General features: G+C 48.2%; 1 protein-coding gene across 1 annotated transcript; it reads right to left on the reverse strand.

Annotated features, from left to right (window-relative positions):
- Positions 1–2,682: 2,682 nt before the first annotated feature.
- On the reverse strand, positions 2,683–25,449 carry SNTA1 (syntrophin alpha 1). Its single transcript, XM_006179257.3, has 8 exons — positions 25,000–25,449; positions 22,005–22,190; positions 9,906–10,110; positions 6,778–6,985; positions 6,499–6,629; positions 4,303–4,499; positions 3,400–3,587; positions 2,683–3,315 (listed from the first exon to the last, which is right to left on the reverse strand). Exons 1-8 carry the CDS (start codon positions 25,307–25,309, stop codon positions 3,223–3,225), a joined length of 1,518 nt encoding a protein of 505 aa, XP_006179319.2. The 5' UTR covers positions 25,310–25,449; the 3' UTR covers positions 2,683–3,222.
- Positions 25,450–26,346: the final 897 nt, after the last annotated feature.

The following is a 26,346-nucleotide window of genomic DNA, read 5'->3' on the forward strand; positions in this document are numbered from 1 at the left end:
CTACTATTCTACCCCACATACCAGGCCCAGATGGTTAGGGACTGTTTCCCACCACCCTCCCCATTGCCCACCACATTCCCACTACAAGAGTCCTTTCAGTTGCCATGTTGTAGAGTCTTGAGCAGTGCTGTGTCTTGGGCAAAGAAGGTGATGATTAAAAAAAAAAAAAAAAAAAAAAAAAAGATCCCCAGGCATTTGGAAGACTCCTGTTCCATCCAACCTTGGGAATCTGTCATCTGGGATGCTATTCCCCCTCCCACCTGACTAACTGCTGCTGGTTGATGACTGTTTTAATTGCTACTGAACAATTATTCCTCCTCTCTACCTTCCCCACCAATGTCAGGTCCAGTGAATTGACTTCTTTTAGCCAATGGAATGTGGACAAAATGCAAGGAATGTAAATGTGCTTTGCACCATGCTTATCTTTGAACTCTAGTGACTTGCCAGGAGGAGAGCATGCCCTGGGAGTTCATGCCCCTTCATCCTGAGCTCCAGAAGGAACAAACAGAGCAGACCTGAGCCCAACCCACAGCCTGGACCAAAGCCACCCAGTCAAGTCCAGCTTCTAACAGTCAAACTGCAGTCAATGTGCAGCCCCAGAAGCATGAAAATAAACACCTGTTGCTGTGGTCACTGAGATTGGGGTTGGTGTTGTCCATAGCATTATTGCAGCAGTAGCTAATTTTTAGCATGCTCCTTTGGATGGACGTCAGCTTCAGATCTCCTCCTGAGAGAAACCTGCCCTCACTTCCACAGCAGGTCAAGGGGTGGCCTCTCTGGTATTTCATGCCATGCATCTACCCAATCAAAGTCACACATTTGACTGAGAGCTTCTGATGAATTTCTTTTCCCTGTGCATGGGGACCTGTCAGTCATGCTCCCAGAAAATCAGCTCCTGGCCCCAAGGACTAGCACAGAGTAGGTGTGCCCTGTATGTTTCTCAGATGAACAGTGGATTGACAGATGTGTGGGCAGATTGAGTTGGACAAAGCTGGAATAACTCTGCTTTCCTGCATTTCCCCAGGTTTCTAGAACCAACTCTGGTTCTGGCTTGTTACGTGACTTCATATGGGCCTCAGTTTCCTCATGTGGAGCCTAGAATTAGAATTGCTTAGTCTAATACAATAGCCACTAACCACATTTGGCTACTGAGCATGTGATATGCAGGTAGCATGAATGAGGAACTAGTTTAATTCCATGCTAATTAATTTTAATTTAAAGACTGATACTCAATTAAGTTATTAGAAAACGTTAGTACTTTTGGAACTATTTGATTATGTGAATCTACTTTTTTCAACTGTAAATTTTATGAAATCTGTATACAAAGATTTCCAAGGAAAATTTGGCATCTGAATAGAGATGTACTATAAAATACAGATTTTGAAGACTTTGTATGAGAAAAAGAATGTAAAACATTTCATTAATATATTTTTATATTATGTGTTGAAGTGATAACATTTTGTATCTATTGAGTTAAATAAAATATATTATTAAAATTGTTTTCATCCTTTTTTCTTTCTTTCTTAAATGTGGCTACTGGAATATTGGTAATTACATACGTGGCTTGCACTATATTTCTAGTGGACAGGGCAGGGCCAGAAAGTCTGTAAGGTAAACAAGGTCTCTGAAGTCAAAAAGACCTAGTTGGAATCCAAGCTCAGATATTTCATAGCTGTATGACTTAGGTCAAGTCACTCTCCCACTCTGAGACCCAGTTTCCTCACTTGTGATATAAAGATTGCCATGCCTATCACATAGGTTTGTGGCTAGGATCCAATGAGGAAATGTATGCACAGTGCCCAGAAGATAGCAAGCACTCTGTAAATGAAAGCTCTCATTACTATTGGACAACTCAAGCAAGTAGGGCTCACTTACAGCCAGCATGGTACAGCTTCCAAAGAAACATTCCACGAAGTACAGTCCAAGCATCCTCTTTTCTGCAGGAAAGGGGCCAGAGGCTCTCTATGATGGTTGTTTGTTTGTTTGTTTGTTTGTTTGTTTTTTATATGATGGTTTTAAAATAGGTCCACAAATTCTTTGACATTACTTTCTTCAAAAGGTGGGGCCTAATTCCCCTCCCCTCAACCTCAAGTGTGGGCTGGGCTTAGTGACTCACTTCTAATGAATAGAATAGAGCAGAAGTGACAGTATGTGACACCCAAGACTGGGTAGTAAGAGGCACTGTGGACTCCTCTTGATTCTCTCTTCTGTGTCATTCACTCTGGGGAAGACAGCTCCCTTGTCCTGAGCACACTAAGTGTGCAGCCCTATGCTTAGGCCCATGTGGTGGGGAACTAGGGCTTCCTGCCAACAGCCATGAGTGAGAAATATTGGAAACAGATCCTCTAACCCAGCCAAGCCTTCAGATGAGTGCAGCCCCAGCTGACAGCTAGATTATAACCTCATGAAAGACCCTGAGACAAGAACAACCCAGCTTAGCCCCTCTCAAATTCCTAACCTGCAAAACTTGAAAGTTAATAAATGTTCATTGATTTAAGCTGCCAAATTTGGGAGTAATTTGTTATGCAATAGTAGATAACCAATATACTCTTTTCTGGCTCTGTGGTTAAAGGTCTGCTTTTCTCCAAGGAAAGGGGCTCCAGTCCTAGGTCTGGTCCATCTTGGGACTGCAGGGGCCACCACAGGACCCACAGGACAAGGTACAAACCACAGACACTGGGCCAGGCTGCCTATGTGCTCACAGGCTGTTTATTTATCCAAGAGTAACGAGGAGAGGGAGAGGATGAAGAGACAAACCAGATGCTCCAAGGTGGTGGAGCTGAGGGGAGAAATGAACAGAAAGGCTCCTCCTCTTTCTCTTGCCACAGACTCCAGGGGAATCCAGCTTGAGGTGGGGCCACTGGGGATGATTTAGGGGCCCCTTAGGAGGCCTGGCAGTTGTTGGCTGGAGGTCAGGATCCCCACAGGGGCAGGTCCCAGGCTTGGAATGGCTTCTGTGTACACAAAATATCTATCCACAAAAGGCACTGGTGGGGGTGGGGGCAGCAGGGAGGCCACCCCATCACTGGCAGGATCCCCTGTGTCCTGAGTCTGGGTCCCAGTCCCCAAGATTATCCCATCATCCCGCAGGGGCTGTGTCTCTGCATTCTTGTTCCTTTCCTCTCCCTTCCCTCAGCCCAGCAGTAAGCAGGCATCAGCGGAGGGCCAGGTCAGACCACTTCGTGGACACCCCCTCTTCAGGGCTAATGCATCTGACGACCTCTAGGCCAAGAGTCCCAGGCGGGTGACTTTGGCCGAGAGGAAGGAGTGGATGATGAAGACCATAGTTTTGGGGCACGAATGCAGGTCCAGCTGCTGCAGGGTGGATGAAGAGAAGTGTCAGGAGCCCCATCCAGCCTGGCCTCCAGAAGAGCATAGCCCCCATCCCCTTCCACTCACAATCTCTCCTTCAGCGCCCCCGAAGTCCAGGAAAAGGAGACTGGCACCATCATCCGAGGACATCTGCAGCTTCTCAAAGGGCTGTCGGAGCAGCACAGCTCGGGCCGCACCTGGCTCAGCCGCCCACAGTGTGAAGCCTTTGTCAATATGCACGGAGAGGCTGCAGGGACGGCCGTTCCAAGTGCAGGCTGCGGAGAGGACGTGGGCACAGGGAGGATGCGTGGGCATGGGTGCAGCAGCACCTCAGAGACCACAAGCCCTCCTCCAGTCCCCACTGGCAGCTCCAAAAGTGAGGCTTGCATACCACTGTGGGTGGGATGCTCACTGTCTGTCGTGCCATTTGTACACCCACCCTGTAGAGAGATACCCACACTCTAAATACCGAAAACCTATACCCCACTTCCAGTACCACTACCCGCAGTACCAGAAGTGGAAAGGGGGAGCATCAACTCTGCCACGGACAGGAGGCCCACTGACTAAAAAAGGTATCAGCAGACCCACCAAGTGTGGCCTTTGAAGACCTAAAGACATGTAGAATTGCCCAGTTAAGTGTGAATTTCCAATAAACAATGGATAATTTGGACATGCATATCCTAAAACATTATTTGTTGTTTGCCTGAAATTCAAATCTAAGTGGGTGTCCTGTATTTTTTCTGGCAATCCTACTCCAAGTGCCATCTCTTATACCCTCATCAGTGGAATCACAAAGCCAGAACAAGAAACCCCCAGGAAAAGAGTCTCACTACCTACCAGGGCACCTGCATGTCCAAAACAGAGGGCCCTCAGAGACCCCAAATCCCACTTTCTATCCCCCTCCTGAAGCACCCTAGAGAAGGAAACTTGAATGCCTCTGGGATGAGAGGCTCATTACCAGAAAAGCACTCCCAGATCCACCTAGCCCACCTGTAGACACCTCCTGCACACCCTCAGCGGCCCGGTGACAGCCATCCACCAGCTGGCGGGTCCAGGCAGCCAGCTCCTGCGGTGACTCCACGCTGAACAGGTGAGTATCCACACCATGGCGCGTGCCCGTGCGCAGGGCAAAAGAAAGCTCTGCATCGTAGGGCACCGAGCCCTTGGAGGGGCCTGAGTGCACCAGCCTGGGGGCAGGGGGCAGAGGGCTAAGCATGAGGCCTTGGGCAGTGGGGAAGTAGTTCTGGGCCAAAGGATTGGTGACCTGGGAAGGGACCCTATGGCTCCTTCACCACTTAATGGGGGGACAGAACTTTCAGACAGGCGCTGATTGACTCACAGGAGACCATCTCCTGCCACCCTCCCCTTAGCCCCTCAGCTCCAGCCCTACTGGTGTTTCAAACACAACAAGAACCCTCCTGCCTCAGCACTTCTGCACATGCTGTTCCGTCTGCCGAGCACTCTCTTCCCTGGTTATCTGCACTGCTCACTCCCTCACTTCCTTTAGACCTTTGCTCAAAGGCCTCTTCCTTTGAAAAGACTTCTTTGACCTCCCTGTCTAAAACAGCACCCTGTCACCCACTAGCCTTACTTTTCATCATGGTACCAGAAATTGTAATTATTTGTTATTATTTCAGTCAGTTTTAGACTGTCATTTTCACTAGACTATCACCTACGGTACAAATTTTTATCTAATTTGTTCATTACTCTATTCCCAGCAACTGAAACAATGCCTAGCATATAGGAGGTGCTCAGTAAACACTCGGGGCCTGAATTGATGAGGCACTTGATTAGGCAGACAATTCATGGCTTGCTTGTCCCTGGTAGGCAGCAGGCTCCTGACACATGTGCCAAAGCCCAGCCTGGGGTGAGAAGACACGGACAACACGGGCCCAGACCCTGTAGCTTGACTCCCATGAGCTGTGTAACCTTGGGCAGCTCACTGCCCTTCTCTGGGCAGCAGACCCCAGAGTTCCGGCCCTTAGTCCTTCTTGCTCCTTACTCCACACACTCTCCAGGAGCCTCGGTTCCCCCTTGGAGTTGCTGCTGATACCCAATCCCCCACTTTCCAGCCCTAAGCCACAGACCCACAAGTCCTCAAGATTCCTAGCCAAGCTCCCTACCTGTCCTCCACACACTTTGGACTCAACTCAGCATCTTTCTCTGACCTCCTCCCTTTGTACTCCCACCCCCAGTCCCACCACCAATCCCACCGCCCACCCAGACACAAGCTCCAAACCTCCTTTTCATCCATTCATCCCAGACACCTCCCTCACTCTCCCCATCTGGCAAGTACTAAGCCCAGTTAATTTTACCACCCATGTGTTTTCCAATGCAAATGCAGCCTTTCTCCTCCATCTGCTGCCTCCACCCACCTCCATCATCTCTCCGGAATAACTGCAGCAGCCTCCCAGCTTCCATCCCCCTCCTCTAGTGCACGTTCCATGTGGCAGCCACAGGGATGCGTTTGAAACACAACCCCAGCCACCTCACTGTCAGGCTGAAACTTCCACTGCACCACAACTCTTAAGATAAGGCTAACATTCCTTAACCAGGCAATAGGGGATCTGTAAGATCAGGCTCTGCCCATGCCCTGTCTCATTTCTCTCCATTTCCTGCACAGAATCTACATGCTGGTTACAGCACACTCATAGCTCCATGAACATGCTGTAGCCCTTCATGCCTCTGTACCTTTGACTGTGTTGTTCCCTCTGTGTGAGATGCTCTTCCACCCTTTCTTAAATACAAAAATTCTACCCATCTGCCAAAGTCTAGCTCAAAAGGTACCTTCTGCCTGAAGCCTTGCCTGACCAGGCCAGGTAGAGTTAAATGGTTCCTACAACCCTGCGTTGTGAAGGCTGTTTCTGGGCCAGTCTCCCACACTAGCCTGGGTGCCCCCCGAGGACAGAGACTATGGGGATCAGCCCTGCACCTGGGCCACACAGCTCAAGGTTGGGCAGAGGAGGTGTCAACGCACAAGTGACTGATGGGACTCACATCCTTCCGTTCTGAGCCCCCACTTTACAGATGAGGAAACCGGTGCCCAGACAGGGCGGACTTGCCTCAGATCACCTGGGGAACAACTCAGGACTGAATGGGACTGGAATCCCCAGCTTCTGAGGTCTGTCTAGAACATCAGCCCTCGAGCTCTTGGTGGGACACACACTCCTGCCTTTCCACCGATACCTTGTGGTGATGAGTGGGGCGGTATGGGCCGGCCGGCTCAGGGCCTCACGGGTCTGGGGGAGACAGCAGTAGAGGAGCAGCTCCTTTTCAGTCAGCAAGGCCAAGGTGGGTGCGGTGCCCCCATTGGGCAGCTGCAGGGGGCAAAGCAGTGGTGAGGAGGGATGACGAGGGGAAAGGGCAGAGGGCCAGGGTGGAGTGGGACAGTGAGGGGCAATGGGACTGGGGTCAGCTCTGGGAGAGGGGAGGAGGGGGAAGAAGCAGCCCCAGCCCAGCAGGCACCTGCTCCGTCAGCCAGCCAATCTGCTTGAGGTCCTGGCTCCCAGCTGCGCTGGTGGCTGACAGCAGTGCCTGCAGCTCGTCCTTGACCCAGGGCATCAGCGTGTTGACCTGGGCTTGGATGGCAGCTGCCCATGATTTTGCACTAGCCTCATCCTTGGCCCTCAGGAAGAGGGTGTCTTGGCCATCTGCTGAACAGATCTCCAGATACCTGCAGGCACAAATGAGGTGGAAGAGGGGCCTGTCCACTGGACTACTGGGCTGCAGCTGCCCAACCCACAAATCTGGCCCAAGAAACCCCATCTATTGCAAACCCAGAAGAAACCACAGGGATGTCCATGAGGGAATCCATAGCATCACATGCTGCTGGGGCTCCAGCCACAGTTGTTGGAGCCTCATGGGGTCCAGGGATAAGAGACTCAGACACACACACAGGGGAACATACACATAAATACACACACACATTCAAACATGGGTGTAGGGGCCAAAATAATCACTGTGTGAGGATTCATGATTTTTCCCTTTTTTCCTGGTTTCTAAGGAGGATTGTCTTGCTCCCAGGTTCTCTTCTATGGTGCAGAACCAAAGTAATGCACTAATCAAGGGTAGAAAAACACAGAAACTGGAAAGGCTTGGTAGGCTGAGTTGGTCTACGTAAAAAGAACTGGAGGAATGGAGAAGGGAGAAGGGACAGGAGACCAAAAGCCATGCTTGCCAGCGTAGGGGGAGGGCTTCAAGGAAGCACAGGAGGAGTTAGTGACAGGGAGAGGACTTAAAAACATTTTGTGAAGCATTAAAATTTCACTCCCCTTTGGCTTTCCTGTAACCGATGAAGCAGGGCAGAAACTGGGGGACAGCCCTCACACATTCATTCCAACCCCTTCCACCTATGCCTTCCTCTACTACACAGCTCCCTCGCGGCTGGGGCTGGCCCTTGACCCAGTTCTAACCAATAAGAAGAGAGAGGGGTCTGTGGGGGAGGGTGTCCTTTCCCAGATGAAAGGTATAGCATCCCTAACCATGGTAGTTAGTTTCCAAAGATGGACTCCACCAAATCCACCCCTCCCTGTACACACCGTGCACCTCTCTCATCTAGAGGTGAAGCTTATTTCTCCTCTACTTGACCTGGTGACTTGGTTTGACAATAAAATGTGTCAGAAGTGCCTTCTGGCATTCCCAAGCCACCATGAAATCCAACCACCCTAAGGCCCACTACCCAGAGAGGAAGAACAAGCCATCCATGGAGAAAGGCCACTTGGGAAGGGAATCCTTAGCCAGCCCCAGCTCCTCCAACCATCCCCACTGAGGCAGCAGACGTGACGGTGAAGCAGCCTTCTTAGACTTCCAGCCCCAGCAGATACCACATAGAACAAAAGAACTGGCAGGCTGAGCCAGCCCAGATTACAGAATTGTGAGAAATAATGAACTCTTATTTTTAACAGTTTACTATTAGTGGCTTATTTATCTAAGCCACTAAATTTTAGGATGCCTTGTTATGCAGCAAAAGAACAAAATCCCAGGAGGACAGCTCCTTTGTCCTTTGCCTTCTTCCTGTTTAGAATATGGCCACAGACTTGGAGGTGTAGCCACCATCTTGCTTCCAAGAAGACGAAAATCCACAAAAAAAAAAAAAAAAAAAAGATGACAGAGGAAGAAGCTGGAAGCCTGATTTCTTGGGGGCATTCCTGAGCATTAATAGCAGCCTAAACAGCTGACTGCTGTTTAGGAAACATGTGGGGAAATTAACTCATTTATTTAAGCCATTGCTTGGTGGGGTTTCTGATACTTGCAGCCCAATGTAATCCTAACACTAAGTAAACGTTTGAAATCTTTTTCACTGTAATTTGGTTCCCAGACTGTATCCCTTTGGCTTCACCTCTTGTGCTGATATAGAACCCCAGTTATATTCAAGTTACACATACAGTGGCACATGTGTGCACCGCTCATGCACATGTACACACATGCATTAACACACACGCATCAACACACACGAATATTAACACTAACACATGCAAACATGTATGCACAAATCTACACCATGCCCATGCAGATGCTCCCATATACATACAAACACTTGGCCATCTACACATACACACAGATAGAAATGCATGTACACACATGCTTCAGGTGCTGTTTGGGATTAGGCTGGGAACTATGATTAACCTAAGGCTCTATGATTCTCAGGAAGGACTAATATCACCTCACCTTCACCCAACACAAAGTGCCCCTTCAGTGCAGCACCTATAAGTGACCTGTGAATCACCAATTCTTGCCTCATGGGGCAGTCTAGGGCTGGGGCATCATGTAGGGCCAGGAGATTTGGATGCTGAACACTCATCAGCCCTTGAGGCCAATGTTGGGCATTTGCCTGGCATTGAACCTCAGCGGTAACCAGGACCCACAGCACAAGCCTTTTATGCCCATGCCATATATACACCACCCAATACTGTACACCCCATCTGGTCAACATATATTCCATTCAACCGCCACCATCACTCAAGCACTGAAGCTACTGAAGCAGAGAGGACTACCTGGAATGAGACAAGTTCCAGCACTTCCTGGCTGTGTGATCTTAGGCAGGTTACTTCCTCTCTCTGTCGTCATGTATAAAGTGGGGGTGAAACCATAGGACTTTGCGCATAGGGTTGCTATGAGAGTTAAATTGTGCTGGTATCAATTTTACCATCAGTGTTAAGGGCTGCTCAGATATGAAGGATGGATGGTAACCTGCCATGGCCCTGACACGAACGTTACCAGACAGCTCAAAACCTCAGCCAACTTGGAAGAGTCTGGAGGGGTTCGCTGAGTTCAATATCCCTATTTCACAAAGGGGAATCTAAAGGTCAATGAGGAAGAGGGACTAGTCCAAGGAGAATCAAGACCAGAATCCAGGGATCCTCTGCAGATCAAGTTCCTCCTCAGATGTGAACTGCCCAGAGAAGGAAGAGAGAAGCAAAGCACACCATCATCCCCGTAACTTCATTCTTGCATCCATTCAACTAACATTTCTTAAGCACCTACTACATTTGGGCATGGTGCTCGTCACTTGCAACACAGGGGAATCGTTCCTTTGGTCCCACCACCTAACACGAGGGCATGTCTGTCTGAGCTGCCCCCTGTGCTAGGCTTACCTGGTCTCTGGGTCAGTGGGAGTGCACCTCCTTGAGACATATGCCATCTTCAAGGACACGCGTTTGGCATCACTGAGGTCCTGGGGTGGGGGGCCAGGGGAGGAAGACTGTCGCTGAAGGGGTGAGGCAGGAGGCGAGTCCCAGCCAACCGAGGTCCTGCTGGCAGAGTTCTTGAAATATGGTGAGACCTCCTTCATGTATTTGACTGAAGGGGACAGGTCAGCAGTTACCAATGTGACATGGGCTCCCATGCAGCACACATCACAATTGTCATTAATTCATTAAGAGTTTAATTTATGAAGAATCCACTATCACTATCCTCCTCTAGACTAAAATCTCTGACAGGTACCAAATTCTGCCCACTAATGAAAGGGACATATCCTCCCTTTCCCCATCTTTTCCTCTGACAGGGTTGAGCTGGCTGGAACACAGACTGGAGAGGCAACATCTTGACCAGGAGAACATGAGCCACACTTTAGAAGACTGGCCAATAAAACAGAAATAAATGGATGCTGAGGCTTTGGAGATTCCATGTCAGACCTGACATGTTACCTAAGAAAGCAAGGAGCTTCTAATATTTGAGCCACAATATGTTATAGCGGTCTGGTTACAGGAGTATGGCTTGTACCCTGGCCAATGTAGATGTCTAGGGGCCCTCTTAGCTCTAACCAATCATCACTGAGTGAGTTTAGTGGACTCCTCTTAGAATAACTTTGTCCAACAAAGCTTTCAGTGATTAAGAAAATGTTCTCTATATACACCGTCTAATACAGTAGCCACTAGCCACATGTGGCTAGTGAGCACTTGGAATGTGGCTAGCACAAATGAGGAACTGAGATTTTTATTCACTTCCTCTACCCAACTGACCCATAAAGTCATGCTCTAATATGTGACCCTGCCCTCCTGGCTATGCTATCTGGACCAGGGGTCAATACCAACCCAAACTAAACTACTCAAATTGAAACTGTTGAGGGATCCTAGACTGGTGTCTTGAATAAACCTGCATGCTATGGGGGCAACCAGCTTCTGCTTTGAGGACAGAGAAGAGGAGAGAGCTGGTTTGTAGGGAGAAATAATTAATGGAGGGGAGGGTATAACTCAGTGGTAGAGTGTGTGCTTAGCATGTATGAGGTCCTGGATTCAATCCCCAGTACCTTCATTAAATCAATCAATCAATCAATCAATCAATCAAATCCCCCCACCAAAAAAACAAAAATAAAGTGAGATGATTTTTAAGAAGAAATATATGTTAAAAAACAATGAGATAATTAATGGAGATGCATGTTGAGAAACAGTGGGAGAGCCCTGCCCGGCACCCGCTAATGTTCCGGTATCTGATATTCCTCCTCTAGAAAGCCAGTCTGCCATCCCAACAGGAGTTATGATATTTGCAACCAAAAGAGTCTTGAGTGGAGCCTGGATCCCATACCTTTCCAGAAGAGGCAGATCTCACTGACAAAAGCAGCTAGAAGAAAAATGCAACATGATGACAGGGTTGATATGAAAAGAGCTTGATGGGAATAGAGATTCATAGACAAAAGTCAGTTTTCTTGAGCACCTACTAAGTTCCAGGTGTTGCACTACCACTTCTCTATCCCTTACTCAAGGAAGACTTCACCAATCAATCATAGTGTTCTACAGCAGTCATTACCAATCAATTAAGGCTGATTGGTAATAAAACATTTGGTCATTCTTGCTCTATCAGTTAGTTGAGTTTGGCCACAAATAATAGAACATATGATAATACAGCCTTAAGCAATAAAGACATTTATGATTTCCTGTAACAAGAAGTCTAGAGGAAAACAATTTCAAGATTGGTTCAGTGGCTCCATGACACTGCATTCTGGGTAGGCCTCTCTGCCATTCTCTTGAAATTGCCCTCATGACCACAGGATGGCTGCCACAGGCTCAAGCCAGCCGTTCCTTACATGACAAAACCCAAAGCAGGAAGGGAAGAGACAGGCAGAAAAAGGACTGTTTTCTCACACCTCCCCTTTTATCAGAAATGTAAATATTTCCATGAAGCCTTATATCTCATTGGCCTGACTAGGCTGCATGCCCTCTTCTAGAACAATAATTAGTACGAGGGAATAGTCATGACTGATTTAAACCAATCACAATTCAGCCTTTGGGGCTAAGCATATTCCCACCCAATTAAATCAGGCTCTGTTAGCATGGAAGAAGGGGAAATGGTTGGTAGGCAGGCAACCAACAGTGTCTGCCACATTTGTCCTGGCATCTGGATTGTTCCCAATTCTGATGAGCAGCAGTCTCCTGTCTTTAAAATGAGCTACTAGGAAGACAGTGTGTATGTCAAGGTGGTTAAAAGACTTGCCCAAGCACTGGTCTCTCTTCCCTCAGCCAGGCTGTCCCCTTTGCTGCCCTAGTGAAGGATGCCTATGCCCTTGGGCAGCCTCCCTTCCTCTCCTCTCAGCCACCCCTACCCCCTTGGCCATCTGGCTCACCAGCCATCTAATATCTGCAGTCAAGGCCAGTCAGTATGCTCTACCTGTGAGTGGACAGGCCAGGAAGGGGTAGGGAAGCAGTTCTTGGCCCAGCTTCCTGGAAGAACCAGTTAAGAAACTATTTCTATCCCAGAAGACTGCCCTTGATGCTCAGATAGGATCCAAGGCAAACAGGGATGAAAGTGAGAGGGAGTCACAAACCCTATTGGGGTTGAAAGAGAAGTTATGTTGAAAACAAGAGCTAGGTTTTTTTTTTTTTTTTTGAGAGAATTACACCTAGGTCTAAAGTTTGGGAACTAAGACTAAAAATGACTCATCCTCATCATTACAACAATGACTTACCCTAGGACTATGTCTCAAGGGGCAATGGAGGAGGGACAGCTTATCTGACAGCCAAACCATTGCCCCCGCTCCTCTTCTCCTTGCTAACAGCACGCTGAGCCCTATAGGCTGGGCTTCTCCCCAACCCAGGGGGAGAATCTTGACTGGTCAAAGCTAATCATGATCATTCCATCCCTCTTGCTTGTGATTGGCTTAGAAAGGAGCAGATGATACAATTTTGTCCAGTGAGTTGTGAAGCGAAGTATGCTCCCTCCCCTTCCCCTCCTCCAGCCTTTAGAAGTTGCTGGGAGGGGTGGTTGGTCCTGGAGCAATGACAGTCAGTTTGACCACAGGATTGGGGTCCACACATTGAGGATGCTGAGGCCTTAAATTAATCCACTTGGAGCTATGCTGACTTTAGGTATTCTGGAAGAAAACACATTTTCTTCAATGTTTAAACCTCTGTGAACTGGGTTCCTGTTACCTGCAGACAAAAGCATCCTAACCAATACAGCACCCACCCACCTCCCCACTCCTTACCCCCTCACCTCCACTCAGGATGCAACTGATATTTCTCCCTACTATAACTAGCCGCACCCCTTCCCTGCTCAAAGCCCTGCTCGGGCTCCCTGCACCCTTCACCACCTCAAGGTTCTCCAGGACCTGGGCCCTGCCTTCCTCTCTGGCTTCACCTCTTGCCATAGCCCTAATCTCACCCTCTAATCCAATCATACTAACCTCCTCAGAGCTCTCAGAAGCTGCAGGAGCTTCCAAACACCTTTGAAAATGCAGTTCCCTCTGCATAGAATGCCCTTAGTACATGGTGTAGAGACAAGCACTCCTAGATTTGAATTCCAGTTCTGTCTAGCTGTATGACCATGGACAAAGTAATTCCCTCTTTGGCCCTCAGTCTGCCAGTCAATGAAAGAGGAACAATATCAACCTTACAGAGATGTCAAAATTACATGAAATTATATAAAACATGTGACACAGGTTCTGCCCAGCCTTAGAACTCTGTTGTGATTTTGTGTGTTAGGGCTGTCTCTCTCACCAAAATGGGAGCTCCCAGAGGACAGAAATGGGGTTTGATTTGACACCAGAGTCAGTGTCCTGTGAATGGAGAAATAAACGCCAGGACAGGACAGGTTCGTTCAGCAGAAGGGAGAAGGCGCCACAGCCCAGGCGTTCCCGGCTCAGCGCAGACATTGCCCCTCGAGGGAACCTTCCCAGACGCCCACTCAGGATCCTCCATGCCCATCACCTCTGCAGGCCCCTGGACCCCAGTCTTCTATGTGTCTGTGTGGGACTCTGTGTCTCCCACCAGGCTGAGGGTACTGTGTGGGCAGCAACCTTGACAGACTCAGTTCTGTATCCTCCGAATCCAGCAGGAATCTCCTGTGCTCCGCACTCAGATGAACTTGTCAACTTTGAAGCCAGAGAAACTACAAGAGGCCCTGCGGACCCAGGCCGTCCCATATGTGGATCCTCCTCCTTTCCCACAGGAACGTGCTATAAATGGACAGCACACCAGCTGGTGTCCGAAATGGGGCTTGGATTTCACAAACCAATCAGCTTGCCCCAGAGTAGGGGTGGGGACCTGGGGGCCCCAGAGTCTGGCCATAAATAGCCCAGCTCTGAGGCCTCCTCCCTGCTATGATTTCTGCCTGAGTCACCCGAGCAGGCAGGGTGGGGCTGCCCAAGGGTGGTGGCCTGCAGAGCTGAGGGCAAGACCATGGCCTTGTGGCCAGCATTCTTGAGACTCCAAGGACAGGCTCAGCAGGTGTCCACACCCTCCCCAGCCAAACCCCTGGCCCAGGAACCTGGTAAAGCAATGATACGTGGACCCTTCCTCTTCAGGGAAGCTGAGACAGACACACACACAGGACACCCTGCCTCTTCCAGAGGCCCCGATTCCCAACTCTGCCAAGGAGAGAAGCCAGCCCTGGCCTCGAGGAGCCAGGAACAGATTCCACTAGAAACACAAGGAACAGAGACAAAGCAGGACCTTTCGCCTGGCCCAGGACAATTGGGAGGGAACATATGTGTTGCAGAGAGAAGAGAATACATCTGTTTTGGCTCAGCACAGTATCCCCAGGACTTATCCCAGTGCTCAGTAAATGTTTGTGACTGAATGTCTTGGCTTTGAGTCTTGGCTGAAGCCTGTCCTCTAAGCTCAAGCTGTCTCTTGTCTGTTCAGTGGGTGGTCACTTACTTGCCCCTGCCTGAAATTACATGATATATCCATTTGCTTCTTAGTCTACAGTCTCTCTGCTCTAACCAAAATGTCAGTTCTGTGAGGGCAGGGACCTGTTTACTTGTTTACTAGGGTATCCCCAGCTTCTAGAATAATCCTGACATATACCAGGTAATCAGTAAACAAGAAATGGGTTAAATGAATGAATATTAACAGGCCTGGGGCTTCTAAGCCTGGACACAACATTGAATTCAGCTCTAGAATGAGGCAGGCTTACATTTAACTTCCTTGCTCCGTGAGCTTAGACAAATGACTTGACTTCCGTAATGCTCTATTTCTTCATCTTCATAATGGGAGTTAAATATATCTACCTCCAGCATTTTGAGAGTCAATACTTGTAAAGTGCTTTGCCCTGCCTGGCAAAGACTAAGTCTTCAATAAATAGTAGTGTGGTTATTATTTCTGCTGCTATTCCTAGTATGATAATATAAGGGGATGGGTACAAAAAGTGGTGACAAAGATTTCAAACCAGGTTCTGTCGCTTACTATCTGGCATTGGCAAGTCCCAAGGTCTCTCTGAGCCTCAGTTTCCTTGCCCATATAATGGGCACTAATACACCAGCTCTCTGAGTAAGATATTGTGAGGATTTAAATCCAGGCTGCCCACCTGCCCACCCAGGATGGTGTGCAGAGGACTTGGCATTGCAACAGGCTCTGGAAAGGATGACCTTTAAGGTTCTGCTGGTCCAGCAATAATGCACTATATATAGTTCCCAGCCACTGGCAAGTCCTGCAGCAGCACTGCCCGGAATGCCACACTCTGGAACATAAAAATCTCACCTTTCACACCCTTGTGCTGTGTAGGAAACACCGTCCATCAAGGTCCTAAAGGTCCATGAACGCTTTGACCTTGCAATACCCTTTGCAGGAATCCCGCTTCAAATAAATGTTCACAGGTGCACAGAGGGGTCATGGCCCCATTGTCTGTGGTGCTTGAGGCTAGGAATAACTTGAATTCCATGAATAGGGCCTGCCAAAAACAGGATGTTTCTGACTGGCAGACTGCTCAGTCTTGTTCACAGCTATATCCCTAGTGCCTACATCTAGTCCTGGCACAGAGCAGGGGCTCAGTAAATATTTGCTCAATGTATGAATCCCAATAATGGGATATTATGCAGGTTAAAAGGAATGAAACAGAGCTACATGTGCTGAACCGGAAAGATGTCCTCAATTTGTTTAATGCTAAAAACAAATATGGAAATTTTTCTCTGGAAATGTGCGAAAATAGTAACAGTGGTTATCTCTATGAGAAGATCATTGCTTTCTACTCCTTTGTGGTTTTTTTATAAGCTTATATTATTTTTTACATTTGTTAAAACTCTAGTTCATTTTTCAAAAATACATCACCACATTCCAAACCATCTTAGCCAGGATCCAAAGATAAAGCTTTCATCAACTCAGGATACCTACTTGGATCTTAGCAATGGGAGAAAGAAGCACTTATTGAGTGCCTACTATATACCAAGCATCAAAGCTCAAATCTTACTAACACATCTTCACCTAATCACACCAACTCAATGGGACCAGTCCATGTCCTATTTAACAGGTGAATAAACTGAATAAACTGAGTCTCATAGGGATGACATGACTTGCAGTGCAGTATGTATATTTAAGAACATGGGTTTTGACATCTGACAGATCTGACCTCAAATTCCATCTCTGCCACTGTGTGACCTCCAGCAAGTGGCTTCACCTCTCTGAGTTTCAGTGTTCTCATCTGTACAATGGATGAACAATTTACCTTGAATTATAGAGGTGGTTTTGAGAGTTCAGTGAGATAACATGTGGAAGACACTTACTTAGCACAGTGTCTAACACATTGCAGGTGCTAATAAACAGCAGACATCATCACTATTATTAACATTCTCCTCATTATCATTATTATTTCCTCCACCTCCATCAGCAGCCAGCTTCACATAGCTAATCGAGGCCAAAACCTGCCTCCAGAGCCCCACAAGCATTTTAATCAAAGATCTGGGGAACACACCAGGGCTGGATTAAGCCAAGTTTTGTCTGTGGGGGATCACATGGCCCAAAGCCCTGTGTGCGTGTGTGTGCACACGCACACAGCCAAATTAATGTTTTCTTGAGAATAATAATTAGAACAACAGGTCTTTGCAGCCATGGGAGGACTGGACAGGGGCTCCATTCACATCTCTGTTTCAGGTCAGGAGTCCTTCAGGCATCTCTGAGGCACAGCATCCCTCAACTAAGCTGAATAGGGTGGACTCAAATTAGCTGCATCCATTAATAATATCCACTTTTGACGGTGGTGATGTACTGAGCCAAATTTCCAACAGGACACCTGGCAGTGTCCATCTCCCAGGGGATGAGCCAGCAGGCACTGGGCCTTGGAGTTCTGAGGACTCATAATGGAAACTGTCAGGAGTCAGTCAAGCCCTGCTTGAGCCTTAAGCCCCATCTTAAACACTGACAAAAGTCAACTGCAATTGATGAGGTTAAAGGCAAAGTAGGAAGGGTCAGAGATGTCCCCTAGTGATCACTCTCCCCAAACTCACCAACATGTAATGTGAGCTGGGCATGGTGCCAGGCCTGGGGCTCTGAGATAAACTACACATGATTCCTGTCCTCAGAGACCTTCAATTTTACTGGAGAAAACACCAATGCTGTTGACGTGATGATGATAAAGGTTGACATTTATTGAATGCTTACTATGTGGAAGACATCGTGCCATGCACTTCAAATGCATTGTTTCATCCTTATAAATAGCAAATAAAATAACTGAGTACCTACTTATGCGCACTGGCCTTGGCACGTTACCTACATTATTTTTTAATCTTGCAAACAATCATGTGAGGTAGATATTATCCAACGCAGAGGTGATAGTGGCCTCTACAATTGGAGAGACCTAGGTTTGAATTCTTTTTTTTTCTTTTAGGTTTGAATTCTGAGCCTGCCAATTTATTAGTTGTATGACTTGAATAAAATTATTTATTCTCAATAAACCTTGGTGATCGTGTCTGTAAAACAGAGATTATAGCAATTCCTGTTACTCTCCGTGTCTTTATGTACTTATTACTCTATGCCTGTATCTTTTAAAAGCCTGATCTTTATGTGAGACCTTTTCCACTTTGTACAAAGCACTAAACTTGACTTTATTCATTTTTGCTGTCCTTTAGTATTATTTTTTAATGCATCACAGGTTCCCTGCTGCCCCTATCTTGCCAGCCACACTGAGGGTGGGGGGCATTTGGCTGTCCCTCCTCTTCCCCCCAGGCCTGGTCTCCAAGGGCCCAGGCTGGCCCAGGCTCCAGATCTGCACACAAAATGGGCCTCTCTAAGCAGCAGTCAGAAGCGTGTTGGCGGCCAGCTTGGGCCCAGATTCTGGTCACAAACACATTCCTGTGGCCGAGAAGAGGCTCAAGACATTTGTGAAAACCCCTGAATTCACAGAGGGAAAGGTCCAGGAGACAGGCAGGGGTTGCTGAGGCCCCGCTGAGACCCTGACGTAGGCCAGGGAAGCAGGATTCAGGCTGGGAACCGCAGTTTGCCAGTGACATCTTTCCTTCTATGATGTTCTCAGGGAATTCTGTACACATCAAGTGCAGGCCTTTGGAAAGATGCCCGGCTGCCCTGCCAAACTCACAACCAAAGGACAGGCCACCCTTCTGTGGCCCCTTGGAGGTGACCTTAGAAGTAGGATGGGGGGTGGGAGTGGGGAGAGGCATGAACAATGTGACCAGTGATTGAGGTCTAGCAGGGAACCTAGGCCCAGAGAGGCTTCCAGGAGCTCTGGCTCCAGACTAGGGCAGCTGCCCAGTCTCCACAAACTCCCCTAAATCTCAAGGATCAGCCACAACCCAGCATCCTAGCTTCCTCACGTCCTCCAGGCTTCTCAGATCACCCCTGCAGTTCAAAGATAGTTGACAGCAGGGCCCACCCCGACCCCTTTGCTGCCATGGGTGGAATTACCTCTTTCCACAAGCCTGTGGGAGAGCAGCTTGAGAGACTTCAACTAATAAAAAGCTGGGAAAAACTAATAAGAAGGCCAACCTCCAGACTCTTCCTTTTATCCAAGCCTGCTTAGGTTGACCCACCCCCTTCTCCCTCCTGTTCACAGCCCCAGCCTCCTTGCTGCCCTTCTGTATCTACTTTCATCTTTTTCCAAACCAAACCAGGTTGATGCAGCTAAAGCCCAGAGCTGACCATGTGCATCACTGCTGAAAGCTCTTTAATGGCTCTCTGATTCCTTCCAGAGAAAGTCCAAGTTCCTTAAGTCTAAAAGTCAAGGTCCTGCAGGATCTGTCAGTCTGAGTAGCCTCCTCTTTCTCCACTCACTTCCTCACACCCTGGGCACAGATAAAGCTGAATTATTTCCCAGGCAATTCCCCAGGTAAGTCCAGTCATTTCACAGCTCCATTATTTTGCTCACCCGGCTCCCCCTCCTGGAATGCGACCCACATCTGCTTATTGTTCATAAAGTGCCAGCATCTCCTCCTCCAGGAGGCCTTTCCTGACCACCCAGAGAGAGGTGACCACTGCCTCCTCCAATCCCTGGGCAGACTCCACCGCAGCACCTATGACAGGTCAGGGATCTGGTAGGTTTGCTTAGCCATCTGCCCCATGAGACTGAGAGTCCCCTTGAAGCCACTGAGTAGAGCAGTATAAAGGGAGGAGGGAGAAAGACAGCAGGAAAGGGCTCTCATCTAAGAGAGACGAAAACAACGGGAAGATTATAAACAACTTTATGCCATGAAATTTGACAACTTAGATGAAATGGACAAATTCCTTGAAAGACATAAACTACTAAAGTTCACTCAAGAAAAAAAGATCATATAAATTACCCTATTAAAGACATTAAAATCACAGTTTAAAAAACTTTCTATAAAGGTAGCTTCCCTGCAGAATGCTACCAAACATTTAAGGAGGAAATAATACCAATTTTATATAAATGCTGGGACAGGGGGAGAGTTGCTAGCATTTAGAGAGTGCCTATTGTGTGCCAAATCCTATGCTGGGCAAGAGGCAGGTGAGGCTCCACCCAGAAACCTGGGGCAAGGTTTGCCAAGGAAAGGTCTTGCTCTATGAAGAATCTCCTATGAGTGCTCAAGACCATCAGTCCTGGGATGGTACACATGTTACTACTCTTCCCTACTCTATCTGCAATAGACATTGCTAATCAGTTCCAGCTACTTTCTGCTGAGTCCAGATAAGGCCTCCTAATCTTTCTAATATGGAATTCCCAGTAGCCACTAGGGAAGCTGATGCTCAGAATGAAAGCTATTAGTCATCTTTGATCTAGTCTAACCCCAGCAGATATGGAAACTGAGGCCCAGAGAAGATAAGGCTCTTACCCAAGGCCAGATTCATTACAGAGCAGACGGGATTTTAGACACTGACTTTTAAGTAGTTTGTGTGGAAGAGAAAGTATTTATATTTTATCTTCCCCACCCAGTGATGAGCTCCTTCAGGAAAGGGCCTAGGTCTGGTTTAGCTTCTGACCCAAGTTTTGGCACACCAGGTACATAGTAGGTCCCTGGAAATGTTTCCTGCTTAGTGAGGAAGGAATGGAATGAATGAGTTAGACAGAAGGCTTGAGTATTAGCTTCTAAATCAGGAGATGCTTCAAATATCTAACACTCAGAGATGCTACCTTCTCAGAATGATCCACACTGCTAACCCAGATAGCGGCATTCTCAACCTAAAAATGAGGAGGTGAGAGGGACCTCAGTGTGGATTATAAGTGTGTCTATGGTAGAGATGTTACCATCTATGGACTAAACTTTCAAACAGCAGAAACTAAAAGCTTTTCAAGTTAACCAAAATATGTCATTTTAATAAATTTCAGCTGCTTCAAACTGCATTACTGGCTAGACATATCAAGGCAATGAGACACATGGGAGGAAACGTTCCTTATATCCATATCATTGATGTGTGATCTCATTATTTAACTTTGCTGTTAAAATATGATTGATATACTTAAGCTTTTAGGGACCAATACTGCAGAGTCAGCTTTAAGTATTTTTAAAATGCAATAGTAGCATTTAAATAGACACAATACATTTAAATAGATAATAAAATATAAAAATAAAATAAAACAAAACTGAGAGAGAACTGAGGTCAGGGCACAAGAATGCCAAAGATCACCCAGAGTGTGTTGGTTTCTGTGGCCTCTTGGAGACCTCTTTGGGGAAACAAAGGCAGTCTATCAGGATCTGGGCTTGGGGCTCAGCTCAGCAGCTTCACTGGCCATGGCATTCTCCATCAGCCTCCGCCACCTCCCTGTGCCTGTTCTGGGCCATGAGCCAAAGACACATTCCTCAGGCCCCCACAGCTTCCGGAACTGACAGAGTGGAGTTTGAGGAAAGGGCTGAGCAAAGCAGAAACCTCCTGAGAGACATGGCAAAAGGCAGATATGGGACAATCCCAGCAAGAGACTATCATGATCGATGGGAAACTGAGGTCCAGAGAAGATAAAGGTCTCATCCAAGACCATACAGAGAGGGGACAGTGGAGGGGAACCACCAAGTTTCACCTCCACAACCCCATCAAAAAAAAAATCTTCTCTGATCCTAGCTGGAAGTACCTGATGTTCTGCCACATAAAGGTCAGTCTTCTCCCAAAGCAGGTTCTAGGACACCTGGGTGGGAGGAGAGCCTAGAGTTGAGAGCCCTCTCAGTTTCCCAGGAAAGAATCTTAGCCTCCCCTTCCCCAGTCCCTGCCCCGCTCTTCCCGTGAGTCATTCACTGGGTGGCAAATCCTACTGTGGACCAAAAGCCCCTGCCGTGGACCTTTTGTCCTATTTCCACAACCCAGCAAGGCAGAAGTTACATCCCTGCTTTACAGATGAGAAAACTAAAGCTCAGGGAAATGAAGTGACTTGTCCAAAGCCACAGAGCTAGGAAGTGGGAGAGAGGAAATGAAAATCAGATCTATCTGGCTCTGTGCCAGTTCTTCCCCCACCAACCCCACATGGTCTCAAGGCAGATCCCCAAGTTTTGTTTTTGTTTTCAACCCTGCCCACCTCTCAGTCCCCACTGCTTGAGACTTGGGGGAGGTAAGGAAGAACTGAACATCCCTGGGGTCCTCAATGCTTACCCTCCAGCACCACCTCTTTGCCTGTCTTCTTCAGGACTTGTACAGCCTCATCATGGGTGGCAGAGGAAAGGTCTTCCCCATTCACAGACAGGATGGCATCCCCCACAAAGAGGGACTCTGTCTGGTCAGCTGCCAGGCCCTTGAAGATCTTGGAAATGAGAATAGGCATCTTGTTCTCTCGGCCCCCTGCACAGGCACAGAAAGAGGAAGAAACTGAGGCAGACACTCCAACACTTGGGAGACATATCTAGGAAGCAAAATTATTTCTGAAGGCCTCCTGCGGGGACCAGCCCAGCACTGGGAAAGAAGGGGTAGACAGTAAAGAGAATCTCAGAAAGGAGTCTTAGGAGCTTGGGACACTAATAATACTTATGTCATTTTTTAAATTTATAATGTTATAATGGATCTTCTGGTTAAACGCTTTGGGAGTTCAGCAGTATTTATAATTTACAAGATGCTTCAATAACCTTTTCTTAAATATTTGGATTTTAAGCAATTTTCCCACAGTGGGAAAGCCCATTGATAGCTTCCAACCTGCAACAAAGATAGAAGTCAGCTATTGCTACGGCTTCAAAGGATCTCTTTAGCAATCAGAAAGCTTTACAACCTAGAACCCAGGCTAAAAACCAAGGCCTTAAAGTCTAGAGATTCCAAAAGCCTATCTGAACTGTGTCTCTGATACATTTTTGATACATTATTGAATTGCTTTATTGCTAACCTCTTGAATGTCCTTTTAAAATAAGAAACAGTAATAACAGTTCACATTAGTTCCACATATCAAGTGCCAGGCACCATGCTAAATGCTCTCAATCTTGTCTCATTGCATCCTCACAACACCCCAACCACATGCTCAGATTCCTAGCAGGAAAACTGAAGTGTGGAGAGAAGCCCCTTGCCCAGGGTCACCCATCTGGTTAGTGGCCAAGCCGGTATTTAAACCTCAGTCTCCTGGATCCAGAACCAACACCCTTAACTCTGTGGTAGACTATAGGTCAGACCCTCAGCTATCACACTACTGGTCCAAAGATGAGGTGCTAATGGCCCAGAGAGGAGGTCATAATTCCGAGGTCACACAAGAAATTGGTGGCCATAGTAGGACAGGAATGCCCCTTCTGACCCCCGCACAGGTCCAACAGTTTGCTCATTGCACCGCACAGAGCTTGGGGCCTAGGAAAGAAAGGGGTATCTATTTATATCTGCCCTCCTCCACCTGAAAGTAGGGACTTCAGTTCATTTTGAATCTATGATCATTCCTGGCTGCCTTGGGCTGGGCTAGACCCTAGAGGAAAGATCAACATGGCAATAGGAGCATAGTCTCCATACGTGAAGAACTGAATGGAGCTAGTATTTCCTCTGATAACTCCTAGAAGTACCTTCACCCCAATCTGGAAGCATGAAGCTAGGGAGTCACATTATGTGACCTTAGACACTTCTCTCCAAGCCTCAGTTTGTCCATCTGCAAAATGGAACTCTATATGAACTCTAAATTTCTTCCTGCTTTGACACACTGAGGATCCAGTTTCTAGATTGATCTGTTGGCCTAGCCCATGCTGGAGTTTGAGGGCAAAACTGGTGCCTACTCCCTGGTTTTCCTATTTCCCACTTTTAGATCTCTTTGGTTGGCTGCATGGGAGTTTGCCCTTCAAAGGGGAGAAATGACACTCCTGGGTACTCTCTAGCAGCCTGATAATTGAGGTTAACATCCCAGCTCTGCCACTTACTAACTGTGTGACCCTGGGAAAGTCATTTTACTTTTCTAAGTCTCAGTTTCTTCACCTGCAAAATGAGGATTATGTATGCTTCCTACATTTTACCACTTGTTGCCAAGATGAAATGGATCATGAGCCTAAAGTACTGAGCACAGTACTTGGCACACAGTGGTAGTAGCCAAGTCACCACCATCCCCGGCCCCTCACTGAGACCAAAGGGTCTGGAAGCACCAGGAACAGAGCCAGCACCAGAGCAAGGGAACAGTGCACATCCAGGGTAATATGAGGACTGACACCACCCTTTCCCAAGGCTCTTCCGGGGGCTCAGAGCCTGAGAAGTAGGTGGGTAGGAATGGTGAACCATTTAGCACTATGGTTAGTTACTTTGGGAGTTTCTCCTGGCCTCCATTTTCCTGTCATTGAACAGCAAAACTTAACCAGGTACCTACTATGTGTTGGCACGATGAGTACTTCGGACTCCTGTATTCATAGAAATATCCCAACACTATTATTACCCTCATTGTATAGTTAAAGAAACTGGGGTCCAGAGGGAAATGACTTAGGTCTAAGTTCACACAGCAGATCCTGGACTGAAACATAGTCTGGGTTGTACCCCCCTAAAGAAAGCTGTCAGTATTGGGGGCTGAGAGTCCCTCTCAATCCTTTGCAAGGTGTAAATGGTCAAATCAGGAAACTCAAACCCAACTGTCAGAGCTCTTCACCTAGGTACACAGCCTTCCTGGGTCCTCTGATTTCTAGGCCCTTCCTGGCTCCCTGCCTATGAGCCCAGCCAGTACCTTCACCTACCTTTCCAATGCCCCCCTCCCTGTGCTCCTGACTCCAAGTGTTACCCCTCCCTCCCACCTTGGCTGTGTCTTGAAGACTTCCACTTCCCAGCCCAAGCAGCGACCCAGGCATCATTCCCCTTTCTCCAACCTTTGCTCTCCTCGGAGTCCTCTTGTCCTTGGTGTCCATGCAACCTCTGAGAGGGAACCAGTCTCAGGTCTCTTAGCCTCCACACAGAACTCCCCACCCACGTGTCCTTGGTGCGCCCCCAACACCCTCCACACCTGTGCCTTCCAACTGCGACCTCTGATTCTCAAAACCCTCTCCGACCATGGTGCTCCAGATGCCTTCGTTTCCCTCTATTCTCGCAGATCTCCTTACCCTCGACAGAAGTCCTCCAACTCCACGTCCTCAGTACGCGCTGCCAGCCCCTGAAACCCCTACGCCCTCGGCAGTCCCACAGACACCACGACCCATGCCCTGGGTGCCCCCGCGCCCACCTTTGATGCTGATGCCCAGCCCGCCCGCGTCGGCCTTGCGCACGGTTACGCGGCGCCTCTGGAGCAGCAGCGCCTCAGGCAGCTGCGGGGGCGCGGCGCCCGGTTCAGCGGAGCCGTTGAGCTGCGCGGGCTCTGGCTCCCGCTGGGCGCCAGGCTCGGGGCCGGGCTCGCCGTCGGCGGGGCTCACAGTCAGCACGTCCTCCGCTAGACTGAGCAGCACCCGCTGCCACCGCTCGCCGCCGGCCCCCGAGCCCTCCCCGGCGCGCAGTTCCAGCAGCCCGGTGCGCGGGGCGCGCCTGCCTGACGCCATCTTCGCCTCAGAGCCCCCGGACCGAGCGCTCGCCCTGCCCCGCTGTGCCCAGCCGGCTCCGACCCAGCGCCCAGGGCCGAGGGCAGCGGGGGCCCGGCTGGGGCAGCCGCCACCCTACCCCCGGCCGCTGGGGGTGGAGCCTCGAGGGGCGGGACTATGTAGGGGTGTGGTTAACGGTGAGGGGAGGGGCCACAAGCAAGCTGGAGTGGGGCTGGGGAGAGGCCCAGGAGCCCAAGGAAATAGTGTGAAACTACAAGGGGGTGGGGTCGTAAGGGGGCGGCCACGAGTTAATGCAAGGAGCAGGCGTGGTGGGGAGCTGGGCGGGGCCATCAGGGGCGGGGCCTCGTGTCAGGGACAGTCCTAAGATTCTGTGGAGGAGACTGCACTGGGTATGGCAGTGGAGTGCCAGGAACCATAGTTTACCAACGTGGGAGCACAAGAAATATCAAACAAACAACCCAATCAAAAAATGAGCAGAAGACCTGAATAGACATTTCTCCAAAGAAGACATACAGATGGACAGTAGGCACGTGAAAAGATACTCAATATCGCTAATTGTTAGAGAAATGCAAATCAAAACTACGATGAGGTATTAGCTAACACCTGTCAGAATGGTCATCATCAAAAAGTCTACAAATAAGTGCTGGAGAGGGTGTGGAGAAAAAGGAACTCTCCTACACTGTTGGTGGGAATGTAAATTGGTGCAGCTATTGTGGAGAACAGTATAAAGATTCCTTTAAAAACTAAAGAGAGTGTTACCATAGGATCCAGCAATCCCACTCCTAGGCATATATCTGGAAAAGATGAAAACTATTAATTCAAAAGATATATGCACCCCAAATGGTCATAGCAGCACTACTTACAATAGCCAAGACATGGAAGCAACTCAAATGTCCATAGAGAGATGAATGGATAAAGAAGATGTGGTATATATATATACAATGGAATACTTCTCAGCCATAAAAAAGAATGAAATAATGCCATTTGCAGCAACATGGAAGGACCTACTTCATCCATACTAAATGAAGTAAGTCATA

Source organism: Camelus ferus, chromosome 19 (genome assembly GCF_009834535.1).
Source record: "Camelus ferus isolate YT-003-E chromosome 19, BCGSAC_Cfer_1.0, whole genome shotgun sequence".
In the NCBI taxonomy this organism is placed as follows: Eukaryota; Metazoa; Chordata; class Mammalia; order Artiodactyla; family Camelidae; genus Camelus; species Camelus ferus.

What these genes read in the sequence shown, in the direction of transcription:
- SNTA1 (XM_006179257.3), bottom strand. Translation starts at nt 25,309, where the DNA reads ATGGCGTCAGGCAGGCGCGCCCCGCGCACCGGGCTGCTGGAACTGCGC. An exon ending in TTGGCTGGCTGACGGAGCAG is followed by an intron (nt 6,630 to 6,777) that starts GTGCCTGCTGGG and finishes TGCCCCCTGCAG; the next exon opens with CTGCCCAATGGGGGCACCGC. An exon ending in GGGGCGCTGAAGGAGAGATT is followed by an intron (nt 3,316 to 3,399) that starts GTGAGTGGAAGG and finishes TCCACCCTGCAG; the next exon opens with CAGCTGGACCTGCATTCGTG.